At 50.2% G+C, this 14,055-nt stretch overlaps 1 protein-coding gene across 5 annotated transcripts in view; it reads right to left on the bottom strand.

The window, feature by feature from the left end:
• Window positions 1-14,055, bottom strand: part of TET3 (tet methylcytosine dioxygenase 3) — a 167,946-nt gene that overhangs the window by 75,274 nt on the left and 78,617 nt on the right. Inside the window, exon 1 of one of the 5 annotated variants that reach the window (XM_030551915.1) lies at window positions 13,608-13,815. The exons of the other annotated variants lie outside the window; for them this stretch is intronic. Within the exon in view, the coding sequence (XP_030407775.1) occupies window positions 13,608-13,652 (45 nt within the window). The 5' untranslated portion in view covers window positions 13,653-13,815. Of the gene's footprint in view, window positions 1-13,607; window positions 13,816-14,055 lie in introns of those variants that run through there. 5 annotated transcript variants of the gene reach the window in all.

Below are 14,055 nucleotides of genomic sequence, written 5' to 3'. Positions count from 1 at the left end.
CTCCCACTGGCTGCTGTTCATTACCAATGAGAGCTGCGGGGGCAGCGCTTGGGGTGGGGGCAGCGTGCAGAGCCCTCTGGCTGCCCTTAAGCATAGGAGCCAGAGGGGGGACATGCTGCTGCTTCCAGGAGCTGTGTGGAGTGGGGCAAGTCCCTGGCCCTGCTCCCCAGCTGGAGCACCAGAGCAGGGCAAGCCCCGGACCCCACTTCCTGGCAGGAGCTCGAGGGCTGGATTAAAACACTTAGAGGCCCATATGTGGCTCCCAGGCCGTAGTTTGCCCACCACTGATCTAGACCATCCATGAGGGATGGCTCATTGGTTTGAGCACTGGTCTGCTAAACCCAGCGTTGTGAGTTCAATCCTTGAGGAGGCCATTTAGGGAACTCAGGTAAAATTCTGTCTGGGGATTGGTCCTGCTTTGAGCAGAAGATTGGATTAGGTGACCTCCTGAGGTCCCTTCCAACCTTAATATTCTATGATCCTATGACAGGTGTTTGTATAACCTGCTCTTAAAAATCTCCAATGATGGAGATTCCACAACCTACCTAGGCAATTTATTCCAATGCTTAATCACCCTGACAGTTAGGAAGTTTTTCCTAATGTCTAACCTAAACCTCCCTTGCTGCAATTTAAGCCCATTGTTTCTTGTCCTATTCTCAGAGGTTGAGGAGAACAGTTTTTCTCCCTCCTCCTTGTAACAACCTTTGTCCCCTCTCATTGTCTACACTGCATTGTAAACCTGGACTTAGGTTTGAGACCAGTCCCTCCTACCATCTACACGCAAATCTGTCTGACTCTGGTCAGCAAGCACTCAGGACCCAAGTGGGAGCGAGTGGGTCTGAGCCTGAGACCAGCTGAGACTCAGTTCCAAGCCCTGTCATTTTGCAGTGTGGACGCAGATCAAGCTGCAGACCTGAGTCAGATGGTCTGCATGGCACAATATAGATGTGTTAGCACGGCTGGGAGACCCAGGTCCAGCAACTGTAAGACCAGGTTTACAATACAGTGTGGGCCTGGAAACACTGAGTCCACAAGCTTGGTCCCACAGACCCCAATTTACAATGTAATGTAGACAGACCCTAACTGGCCTGCAACTCCCACTAACCTGACTTTATTTCACTGTTTATTCAAGGAGCCTAGAAACTATGGTGATGAGCACAAGCTAAGGGATAAGATATGATGAGAGAGGAGATAACTAAAAGATAAGAGGATGGCTGGCTGGATAATCGGGATTTGATTTGATTGTAATTAGGTTGTAAGCTCCTGAGAGCATGGACAGCAGTGGACAGTGCTGTCTGTCAGCAATTAACACATAATAGTAAATCACCATCATTTGTCTCTATGAGCACATACACACACAAATTATCCACGCTCTCTCTGGAGAATACACTGTAGGCAGCAATCCTGCCCTGGACTCTGGGAGTTGGACTGAGGGAGTCTCACAGTGCTTTTCCACCTCTGCATGTGTCTGACTGCAGGGACATACGGTGGGGAGGGAACATCTGGAGTCAACCAAATACAGTCTGCAAAACAAACAAGATGAGGCCTAGGCCCCCTGGCCTGAAGTCCTGCCCATCCAGTGCTGTAATCCCCACAGCTTCTCCGACAGTCAGACAGAAACAGACCAGGGTTTGCAGACAAGGGATTTTTGTGACCTAAAACGGTCTCTGAGGCAGTCAGTTTTCTTCCCCCTTAATCTCCAGATTGTGTTTCTCGCAGCCATTCCGAGAGGAGGAAGAGAGCACGAATGCTCTCCACCCCACCCAGACAAAGGAAGCACTGCAAAGGCGCCTCCAACTTAGCATCCCCTCGAGGACTGGCCCATTTTCTCTTTCGCTAGCAGCGTTATTCCAGCGGGCTGAGCATATGGTTGGCTTTGCTGGAGCGCCCTGTCCTCGCCTTACCCGGGCGCATCGTCCCTCGCGGGAAAGAGCAACTGAGAATTGCCACCGCAGGCAACAACGAGGGAACGCCGCTGGCATCAGGGCTCGGGCACTGAGAACCGATGAGTCTGATGCCAACGCTGACAACTCCTCCTGTAACTTCTAACATCCAATACGTGAACCAGAGATAACAATGCTCAGGAGTGAGTTCCGAGGCTGAGGTCTCGTCTACACACAAATTTGCTTTGATCTAGCTGAACCAATGCAAAACCTCCGCATGGGACACTCTTACTTGATTTAGTTGGGGATTGATCCTGCTTTCAGCAGGGGGTTGGACTAGATGACCTCCTGAGGTTCCTTCCAACCCTGATATTGTATGATTCTACGATACTTGGATTTAGTTCCAACCTGTTTCTAAAATGAATCGAAATAAACCTGCATTAACCTGAAATAAGAGTGTCCACACGAATGTTTGTGCCATTTAACTAAGCCGGTTCAAGGGGCGCCACTCAGCATGTAGATGATCTCCGCAAAAGTTAGCTTGTGGCAATACTCTGTGGCCTGGTCTACACTATGCGTTTAAACCGATTTTAGCAGTGTTAAACCGATTTAACACTGTACCCGTCCACACTACGAGGCCCTTTATATCGATATAAAGGGCTCTTTATATTGGTTTATGTACTCCTCCCCAACGAGAGGAGTAGCGCTAAAATCGGTATTACCATATCGGATTAGAGTTAGTGTGGCCGCAAGTCGACAGTATTGGCCTCCGGGCGGTATCCCACAGTGCACCACTGTGACCGCTCTGGACAGCAATCTCAACTCGGATGCAGTGGCCAGGTAAACAGGAAAAGCCCCACGAAATTTTGATTTTCATTTCCTGTTTGCCCAGCGTAGAGGTCTGATCAGCACGGGTGGCGATGCAGTCCCAAATCCAAAAAGAGCTCCAGTATGGACCGTACAGGAGATACTGAATCTGATCGCTGTATGGGGAAACAAATCTGTTCTATCAGAGCTCCGTTACAGAAGACGAAATGCCAAAGCGTTTGAAAAAAAAATCTACAGGCTACACAGTGCTGCGTGACAAGCGTAACGGGAAGCCAGAGACTCAAACGGACGCTCATGGAGGGAGGGAGGGGGTACTGAGGACTCCAGCTATCCCACAGTCCCCAGCAGTCTCCGAAAAGTATTTGCATTCTTGGCTGAGCTCCCAATGCCTGTAGGGTCAAACACATTGTCTGGCGTGGTTCAGGGAATAGCTCCCCAATTTACTCCCTCTCCCCCCCACGTGAAAGAAAAGGGAAAGAAATCGTTTCTTGACTTTTTTCAGTGTCACCCTATGTCTACTGAATGCTGCTGGTAGACGCAATGCTGCAGCAGTGAAGACCAGTATCCGCTCCTCTCCCCTCCCCGGTGGCAGACGGTGCAGTAGGACTGGTAACCGTCCTTCTTATCAACCCGTGAGTGCTCCTGGCTGGCTTCAGGTGAAGCTGGCCGGGGGTGCCTGGGTGAAAATAGGAATGACTCTCGGTCATTCCTAGTAGATGGTACAGAACGGCTGGTAACCGTCTTCATCATAGCAACTGGGGGCTGAGCTTCAATCAGCCCTCTCCCTTTCATGTGAGAAGAAAAGATTCTGTACTGCCCGGACTATCATAGCAGTGGGATGCTGGGTTCCTCTCCCCCATACCGCTTAATGTCCTGGCTGGACTATCATAGCACCAGGAGGCTGCCTCCCCCTCATTTTATGTCACTAAAAACTCAGTGTTTCTTATTCCTGCATTCTTTATTACTTCATGACACGAATGGGGGGGACACTGCCACAGTAGCCCAGGAAGGTTGGGGGAGGAGGGAAGCAATGAGTGGGGTTGTTGCAGGGGCACTCCCCGTGAATGGCACGTAGCTCATCATTTCTGTGGGATCTGACACAGAGCAGCTATACTCTCTGATACACTGCTTCTCTAGTACATTTGCCCCATATTCTAGGCAGGACTGACTCTATTTTTAGAAACCATAAAGGAGGGATTGACTCGGGGAGTCATTCCCAGTTTTGCTTTTGCGCACCCGGCCGATCTCAGCCAGGGGCACCCATGATAACAGCAGACAGCACAGAAGGACAGATAACCGTCATCTCATTGCCAAATTACACTGGTAGCAGACGGTACAGAACGACTGGTAACCATCTCTGCTATCATGCAAAAGCAAATGAATGCTGCTGTGTAGCGCTGGAGTATCGCCTCTGTCCGCAGCATCCAGTATACATACGGTGACTGTAAAAAAAAAAAACTGAACGGCTCCAGGGAAAAAGGGCGCGAAATGATTGTGTGCCGTTGCTTTCCTGGAGGAAGGAATGACTGACGACATTTACCCAGAACCACCCGCGACAATGATTTTTGCCCCATCACCACTGGGCTCTCAACCTAGAATTCTAAGGGGCGGGGGAGACTGCGGGAACTATGGGATAGCTATGGAATAGCTACCCACAGTGCAACGCTCCAGAAATCGACACTAGCCTCGGACCATGGACGCACACAGCTGAATTAATGTGCTTAGTGTGGCCGCGTGCACTCGACTTTATACAATCTGTTTTATAAAACTGGTTTATGTAAAATCGGAATAATCCCGTAGTGTAGACATACCCTGTAACTGAAACACAGTCTCCACACGCCGAGTGCTACCTGCAGGAAAGGCCAAGTCCTGAAGGTCTGAACACAGAGATTAACCCTGATCAGGGAAATAGTGAAAAATCAGTTTCATTCCACGTGTGGATTTAGAGCCAGGCCGAGCGCCCTGAAAATTTCTTGGCAGGGCACATTTCCTCCAGCACTGCCTCTTCGAGGGGGTAGAACCACCATCTCACCTCCTGGCTCATTCACCTCAAGCCTCTCTGCCAAGGTGAGGGCCTATTAGTGCTGGAGCAAGTGAGACGCCTAAGCCCATTTCACCTACAGTGGAGCCATCTTTCCGTCCACCTTGGTACGTCTGTGGCCCGCGTGACCACTCCACTGACGTGCTTCCTGAACACGAGCCTCACGCCACTCCCTGTGAGGTCAGGATTCTCAACCCCATTTCACATCAGCAATACTGAAGCCAGGAGCGGGGAAGAGACAGAAGCCTTGTCCACACTTAAAAACACCACAGCAGCAGAGTGTTTCAGTACAGACACTGCCTATGGCCTACGCCAACGGGAGAATCCCTCCCATCAGCATAGGTAATCCATCTCCCCAAGAGATGGTAGCTTGGAAGAATTATTCCGTTGACCTAGTACCGGTTATACAAGCACCTAGGTCAGCATAACTACATCGCTCAGGGGTGTGGGAAGTTTTCACATCCCTTGGCGACGTAGTTAGGCCAACATAATTTTCTAGTGTAGACCAGGCCTTACATGTGAAGTCTGTGGCAGAGTGAAGCCTCGGCTTCCTGACGCCTAGTTATGAGCCAGCCTTTGTATCTTCTGGCTAATAATGTAGGGCTTGATTCACCAGACTGAGCAGCAATTTCCCTCCTCACTAATTCCCACTGTGCCCCAGTCTACACCTAAATATTAGCACAATCTAGCCACACCACTCAGAACTGTAAAAAATATCATGCCCTGTGTGATGCAGTTAGGTTAACCAATGCCCCTGCCCCCAGAACAGATTCAGCGAGGTTGATTGAAGAGTTCTTCCGCCGACCCAGCTACAGCCACTCAGAAAGGTGGATTAACTACATCAATGGAAAAACTCCTTCTGTCACTGAAGTAAATGTCTACACTACAATGCTAGGTCGGTGTAGCTGCAGCTATGCCAGTAATGTAGACATAGCCTTAGTTTCATGCCTGAGATGCCTTTCCAATTCACTTTCCCCGAGAACAAAAGAGCCCCACTTCAAAGTGAGACTGGAGCAGTCAGTCGCTGGCCAGTATAAACAACCCAAGACCTGCTGTAACCCCATAACAAGGAGAGGCCAAAAGAAGTAACTTCCCACCCGAAAGGGACAGCCAGTCCCTTCGGAAATCTTCTAAATACAGCTCCAACCAAGAGGGCTTCTTCAAAGGCGGCCCTGTGTTTTGAGAGAACCCTTAGGGGAAGGGTTCCGTCTCCCACGTTCCATACAGTACTCTAATGTGACACAAATGTTGGTAGCACAAGAAGTCTGTTCTACCACCGCTCACATGCCAAGGAGACATCTGACAGCAATTTCCCAGGCTGCCAGAGGGACCCGTCTCTGAGGAGACTGTGCCGTTTCGCCTCCCAAGACCAGAAGCAAGGTAGCAGCACATTTAAGAAAAAACAACAAACCAAACAAGGTCTGTGTTCCCAGCAGTGAGGTTGCTGGACCCAGGATGCTCACAGAAAGAGGGGGGAGGGTTGTCCTCAGCAGAGTGTCCATATTCTGGTTTTCTGACTTTGACAGGGGTGGGACATGGGCTCATCATGCCAATCTGGGTGGAGTTAATAGGATGGCGTCAGCGCCAGTTCAGTGGATCGAATCGTGGTAGGAGGAGAGTGAGGTGGAATTGCTGGAGGGGAGCTCTGTGAACCTCACCCAAAGTTCTTCTCTCTGAGAGCACGAATAGCAGGGATCTCAGACCCTCCAGATCTACTAGAGCACAAGTTTTCAACCACCCTCCCTTTCTTTGTGGCTAGACAGGAGGAAGAGCCTCAAACTCTTTTCTGATGTAACATGAGGGCATGGAATCAGCAGAACCGTTATCCCCTGGGCTAGGGGCCTTGTGGGACTTCCTTTGCCCCTCTCCAGCCTCCATGGAGCCATGCTGCCAGGGGCCACTCAGCTGCCCCCTCAAAGGGAGATGCCATGGTGCAGAGTGGGAATTAGGAAAAGCTAATGCAGCCTCAAATTTCTGTGGATTCCTCACCACCAGCTGGGAGGGGACACATATATACCACCCGCCCAGCCCCTACTTCCATGAATGGATCTCTCTCTCAGATGAATGGGGGGGAATCCTCTCCACCCACACACGCAACCCATTTCATTCTGCCCATGCAGGACAATCCCTTGCTCTAGGCTGCTTCTCCAGGGCTGTGCTAGAGTAACGCAATGACAAGTGTCTCCTCACTTCCCAGGGCAGCCAGTCACTCAGCCGAGCAGATATTCAGACTCGATCTTCCTATAGTTCATCTCATCTCATCCTTCTTAGTTATGGCCATCACCTAGACAAAACCCTCTACCCTTGGTGTCCATGTCTGCTGAATGCCCATAAAGGGTTACCAGCTTCCCTCACCCTGGCCTGCTCTACACCTATTGAACTCTTGTTCCAAAAATCAGTCCCCTCCAGCCCAAGCACCACTTTCGTTTCTCGCCTTCAAATTCCCTCTAGCTCACTACCCCTGTGGGGCCTAGACCTAAACCCAGAACTCCAGACCTTGGCTCACAAGGAAAGAAGTCTGGTCTTGTGGTTAAGACGCTCCGACTGGCAGACAGCAGAGAAGACCTAGGTTCAATCCTCAGCCCTGCCATCAACTCCTTGGGTCAAAACAAGTGACTCTTGAAAATCTGGCTCTACGTGTCCCAATGGGAGCTGCTGACCATGTTTGAAAATCCGGCCATCTCAGAGGGGTGACTGCAGCATGCGAGGACATAGCCATACTTAGTTTGATCCAGTAGCTCGAAAAGCCAATAGCGGTGAAGCCATGGCAGCACGGGATTGCCACTCAAGTAAACACCCAGGGTCCCGCCTGAGCTTCACCACTATTAGAGTGAGCTAGCTCAGGTGTGTCTACACATGCTGCATTTTGTCACACCTCTCACTACAGCACAGACAGACCTGAAACCTGAGTTTCCCCATCTGTTCCAACAGGGATAGTAGCACTTCACAGGCGTGCAGAGTGTCCATCGCATCGCCAGTGTTATGGAGGAGAAGAGAGCATCCAAGAACCTAAGTAGGCAGGAAAGGTCTGAAACGGAGCTGGGCTCTGGGAATTTCTCCTAGTTGCTCTGTTTCCCCTACCCTGAGATGTGTCTCGTGCGTGGGGAGGGGAGAATGCTGGTGTAACCGCAATTAGAAATGCAAGAGGCATGAAAAAGGAGATGACGTGGTGCTGAAAACCATCGAGGGCCACACAATTATAGCCGTGTTCTCAGTAGCTCGGCCAACACGCCAGCTTTGACATGCTTCGTTTAAGCCCGTTGAAAATATGCAGAAATATTATCGGGGTGGGGGACTGAGTGCATTTGGGGACCACTGCGAAAACAGTGCTTGGCGTCTTAATGAATATTAAGAAGTTGCAGTTGAACCCTGGCATCCAGTGACCTCCCAGGGCTTTGCAACACTAAGTCCCACGCAACCAGGACAGGAAGGGGATGCTGGTGTTGATCAGGGCTGAGCAGCATCAGCAGAGCTCTGCGCAGGGAAAGCCCATGGCTGGGACAGCAGCGGTAGCTGGATGTCATGCGAGAGTTCATCAGCAGCCAGGCAAATGTGAGCTTTGGCTCTCACTACTAGTTGCTGTCGCTCCCAGATGCTGACCTCACCCACAAAACCTTGGCGAATCGAACCTCCAGTCCACAGAACCAAGCCGCATAGTTCAACCTGAGGCTGTAAACTGGCTTAGCCAGTACAAGGGCCACGCCCGCACCGTAGATGCACATCAGACATTTGCTCAGGTGTGTATTGCAGAAAGCAACACACAACAAGCTGTGGACTTCAAGCTCACGGAACTCAAATGCAAGACTCTTGCTGACTTCAGTGGGAACATGACCATGCCTGGGATAGCTATGGGAGGGCACAGGGATATTAAAGGGTAACTATGCACGCTGCATATTGGTCGTCTTTGCTCCCACTGTGTTTACCATCCGCCAGGGGATTCCATTACGGACCAGGATAAAAAAAAAACAACAAATCACACTATAGTTCACATGAAGGCTGTCAGTCAAGGGGGTGGGGGGTGTCTTTGGGTGATCCGCTCTAGTTAAGCAAGAGGGGGGCACGATGCAAGGATCGCCAGGCGATGAGCACAGTGACCCCTTCAGGCCTTAAAACTTCTGAATTGATGAAAAAGTTCCTCTACAAACCCCAGACTCTGCTCAATTAAATGCTGAAGGAGGTAGGAGGGATAGAGGCAAAGCGCATCATCCGACCACGCTACAGCTCAACTGGGAGCTGCAGTCCAGGGCGATAAGGTATGGAAGACTGCATCCCGGAGACCCGATTCCACTGTGCTTGTGGGCTCTCCAAAGGGTTAATTATAAATCTAATATATTTTACAGATCAGAGGCAGTTTTTTCACACACAAAGCCAATCAAATCTACTCCTTATCTAACAAATCCTGCACATCACGGCTTTTCCGCCCAGCTCCCTTTGTTCCTTTGCAGCGCAGCTAGGGGTGGGGGAACTCTGAGGAGGAACCTCTACAGTTCGTGCCTTTTCCCCTGCTTCTCTCCCCACACACACACACACACACACCCCACATCCCAGCCATCAGCAGCATCGCCGCCCCTGCCCCCTTGGCCCTGACAAGGCTTTGAATCTGCCAATCTGTGCAAAGATCTTGCAGGATGTGCATTGTGAGACCATTCTGCTTCCTTAGTGGGGATCAATTATTCAGAATCCCTTTCTCTCTTTTGCCTGAGTGACACTGAAGAAATCAACCTCCCACCGGACAAAGTCACCCCAGTTTTCATGACAAATATGCCCCCCCCACCTCGATTATCACCACCATTCTCCCTTGAAAATGCACCTCTGGGCTAACTCTCCTTTTATTTACACAGGCAAATAATAAAGATCTTTTTTTTTTTTTTTAATCCCCAGCTTCTTTCCCCCCAATGATCATTTTTGAGTTCCCCAGAAGTGAAGCAGACAATATTTTTAGAAGGAAAAAAAAAAGTCCACCTTAAGGGAAAGTGAGTCTTTTTTTTTTTAAATGCCTCGGCCAAAAAAAGAAAACCACACACACACACTCTTTGGAAAGCTTCCAAATTCAGTAAGCTACTTAAGAAAATAAGTTAGTAGCCATTTATAATTTAAGATCATTACAGGAAAACCCCACTGCGGATCTCCAAGACCTTACAAATGACAGGGTAACCTTTGTGCAGAAGAAATGTGTTTCCTCTCTTGTCTTCCCCACCACCACCGCTAGCCTCTCCGTCTAGTTATTTTGGTGCCCCGGGGGGCAAATGCTGTCAAAGCAAACTATTTCTGAGCTCGCCCCCTGCCCAGATGGCTGCATGGAACCGGTGCAAGATTTTAGAAAATGTGGGGAGCAGCAGGGCTGGTTTTCCATAGCAACAGCTTACAAAGGTCGGTGCCCCCCCATCGTCGCCCTGAACTACAACTGTGTCTGCCAGTTCAGCTGCGGTTTGCAAATTCTGCTATTTAAACATGACATGTACTGCTGCTGCTGCCTTCCACCAGCTTTGTAATCTCTGCATGCAGTAGATCGATAGACGGATACCAGAGAAAGCTGCACCAGATACACACACACACACACACACACACACACACACACACACACACACACCGTGGCCAAGGTTTAACCAAACACACACACATGCGCGCGCCGGGTAAACCTTGGCACTCTCTGTAACAAAGACAGAGACAGACAGACAGACAGACATCTCGGAAAACTGCACACAAGGGAAAGATAAAAAGGGAACACTTACATTTGCAGAATCCACTGGAAAAGAACCAAAAACAGAAAGGCGAAAGGAAAGGGAAGCACGGAAGGGTCCACAGGAAAACGTGACACACCACAACTAAGGACCACAGAGGAGGAAACACTGATCTAGTTATTCAGCCTACACACACTTCCCCCTCCCCCCGCCGAACAGCTGTAGGGGCCATTATCCTTCTTGCACAGTGCACGTACATAGCCGGAATGGCAGCAGTACTGCAGGCAGGCGGAGAAAGCAGGGTCAGTGTGGGCGACGGAGGGACAGAATTAACTCCACCACCTCTTTGAAATAAAACGCCGCGCTCCGGCAGGCTCAGAGGGGGCAGGCCTTGGCCTCTTCAGGGAGGCTTTGAAAAAGCAAAAGAAAGAAATGGATAAATACATCATCGACCGGCACCAAATCTCCCACCCCCAAACAGCTGAGATTCAGCATTTTGCAAGCGCTGAGTTTTTCTGCCTTCAGCTTCAATCGAAGAACCTTAAATGCCCCCTGACTGCTCTGTTAAAGGGACCAGTAGCGTACGCTGCTACTGCAGCACAGATGCAACCCACATATCCCTTAATGCAGGGCTGGGCGCTCCTGTTTGGGAACATAGCAGTGGCCGGCTGCTGTTTTCTTTAATGCACTATGTCATTTCTGGTGGGAAAGCCTCAGTCCAATCGGCGTTCACTGACACCCCCCCCCAAGACCCTCAACCTGGGGTGAATGCAGGTCTGGATCAAGGAGACCCTGCGTGGGAATGAAAGCAACCAGCCACCCTTCTCCCTGCTCTCACTTCCCCTCTGATGTAATCAGGGAAGCTCACAGAACCAAGGAGTTGTGGAGTCATTCCACCGTACATGCCTACGTAGAGTCATGCTGCCAATCACCTACCGCGCGGCACGGATCCCTATCACAAGGTCCTAGACTTATAACCCGTTCACTTGCGGAAGAATCAAAATCATCTTGACAGCAATCCTGGGGAGGGGATAAGTAACATTTTCCCATCATCTCTTATCATCTAAGAGCCACCACCTAGTGATCCAACAAGCTTTACATGCGTTATTTCTCCTGCTCCTGGCTCTCAAAGCATTTGGGGAGCTAAGCGCAGCTCCGTCAATCCTAAATCCCAGGTGCCTGGAACAAGGCGGTGAGCTGGATGGCTCAGGAGGTTGGTGCGGGGAAGGAGGAGTCATCTGGTTCAAATCCTGGTATATGGGTAGAGACTCTGAGATGCTGGCTCCCTGGTGAGAGGTTGGGGGCTCTCGTTTCCCTAAGAGTGTGTGCGTCCGCATGTCACAAACCACAACCCCTGCTCTCTGTGATACAAGACGACAGTCTCAATCCAGCTGCTAATGACACAAAACCCAGCATCCAGGCTGGCCACATGTTGGCAGTCTCCGCGGGATGGAAGAGGACTGAATGGACCCTAGAGATCTCACTCCCATCTCATTCGCTAGAAGGTCTCGAAGACAAGGGATCTGGGACAAATCAACGCAGTGGTACGGGGGAACCATACACTGCTGCGAGCTGCTCTGTGGGGAGACAGATGGGCTCTGTCCTGCAGGGGTTTTCCCATCCAAAAGCACCACATGAACTCAAAAAGAATCTAAAATAGGCCAGCTTGAATGGCAAAGGAATCACAAATGCCAGCAGCACTGTATCTTCTGGGTGCAGGAATGGAAGAGGCTTTCCCAGTGGCTCCATGGGACAAGGCATGAATGGGAAGAGATTGCAAGTGACCCTTCCCGTCTTCCAAGAGCTGGTAGTTGCTAGAATCCTCTGCAGAACAAATCCATTCATCTCCCCACGGAGCAGCTAGCAATAGCGTACGGTTCCCCCATACCACAATGTTGATGTGTCCCAGATCCCTTGTCTTGGAGACCTTCTGGTTGTTCCCCAGGGGCTGCTGTGATCACTATTCCCAATGAGGTACAGACTTATTGCACATGTCCATTATGCTTTGAGTCCAAGCAGCCTCATGCTTCTGGAGTTAATTCTCAGGCCCTCGAAGGTCTGTATGAACCAGCAGTGATCAAAGACACAGGGAGAGCAGAGAAATGTGGTCCGCAAACAGGACAGCTCTGGAGCTCCACAACTGTGATCTTCAAAAGGAGTTAGGTGCCCAACTTCTAGCAACTTTTAACAGGCATTGAGCACCTGATTCCCTCGGGCTCCCAGCCCATGTTGCCTCTGTAACACACCAGCTAAGTGTGCTAAGTCCCACTCAAATGTCTGGCCCAGGTTAAGAACCTACTACCGCAACCAGCTAAAAAGGAGTGACTTAATCTCAAGCAATAGAAATGTGTGCTTTTAGCACCGAAGAGCTGGGGTTCAAACCATTTTTGATGTTTTGCAAAGGAATGAGTGTTCATTTACAACTCGGGAACAGGATATTTTCCAGATTTTAAAATAATATATAATGTCAATTTCCCCCATCTGCCCCAAAGGCAGAGGGAAGCCCAGGACAAAGACATGCACTAAGTGGGCATCTTAAGTTTTCCTGGTCCCTGGGGAAGACAGGTCTAGACTTCATGCTAAAGGGGACACCTGCCCAGCCTTGTATTTGCTAACTTTCCAAAGCTCACAATAGGCCCTCGAGAGTAAAATCCTGTTATGACTGGCCAGATGGGGAAGCTCTTACAGGAAACTGCAGGGGGTCTATGGAGAACTAAGTATTGCAAATGTAGTGACATCCCAACTCCTTCAGTGAGCAGGGCATGTGGCTAGGATGACAGAAGACAAACCAACTAAGCTTCTCTTGAAGACTAGCCGTATGCTGGCTGACCTCCTGGCTGCCTCTTCTCAATCATCCTTGTTAGCCACATCACAAGCTGCTCGGGATGCTGGTGGACTCATGAAGCCCAAGAGCCCCCAAGGGCAAATGGCTGGGTAGAAGCTGCTACTGTCCTGAGAATAAGAGAATGCAATCCTCTGCTGTGCCACTCACATGGCCTCGCTGCTGCCTTATGCCCTTCCTGTTTGTCTTACCCACCTTTCATCTGTTGTCTCTCATCCCAGAGTTAGACTGCAAGCTGTTTCCTTTCCACTATATGAACACCCAGCACAACGGGGCCCCGATCCCCAATTTGGGGCACTAGACATCATAAAATAAACAAATATAATACTAACCAGAGGGCTCAGAGAAGAGGAATCCCGAGGACTGTGAACAACCATATGCCCAAGAGCGGAGCACCGAATGTGATCTTGTGGTTAGAGTAGGGAATCGGGAGTCCGGGCATCCATTCCCAATGTGGCTATTGATTCACTGGGAGGGGTACAAAGAGCCAGCACAAGGGCCTGTCTATGCCACATGCAAGCCCATTGGGTGAATTTCGCCCACTGCACTTCATTTGGGTTGCACTCCAGCGTTCCTGGAAACGCTGTGACAGACAACGCCCAAAATGTCTCTGCAGTGCCCCAGGAGGGACCTCAGTCCTTATCTAGAAGGACCACCCTGTCTGAAACAGACAGGTGGTTGACTGTCTAGTCTAGCCAGACCTTTTGCCTCTGCTTAGCAAAAGCCATCCGCCATGCCTGCAGGGGTTGAATTACTCTGGTGGGGTTGTAATGCTGAGAA

This window comes from Gopherus evgoodei, chromosome 2 (genome assembly GCF_007399415.2).
Source record: "Gopherus evgoodei ecotype Sinaloan lineage chromosome 2, rGopEvg1_v1.p, whole genome shotgun sequence".
Taxonomy (NCBI): domain Eukaryota; kingdom Metazoa; phylum Chordata; order Testudines; family Testudinidae; genus Gopherus; species Gopherus evgoodei.
The sequence above is the reverse complement of the archived record's forward strand: the minus strand, read 5'-3'. Positions and strand labels throughout refer to the sequence as shown.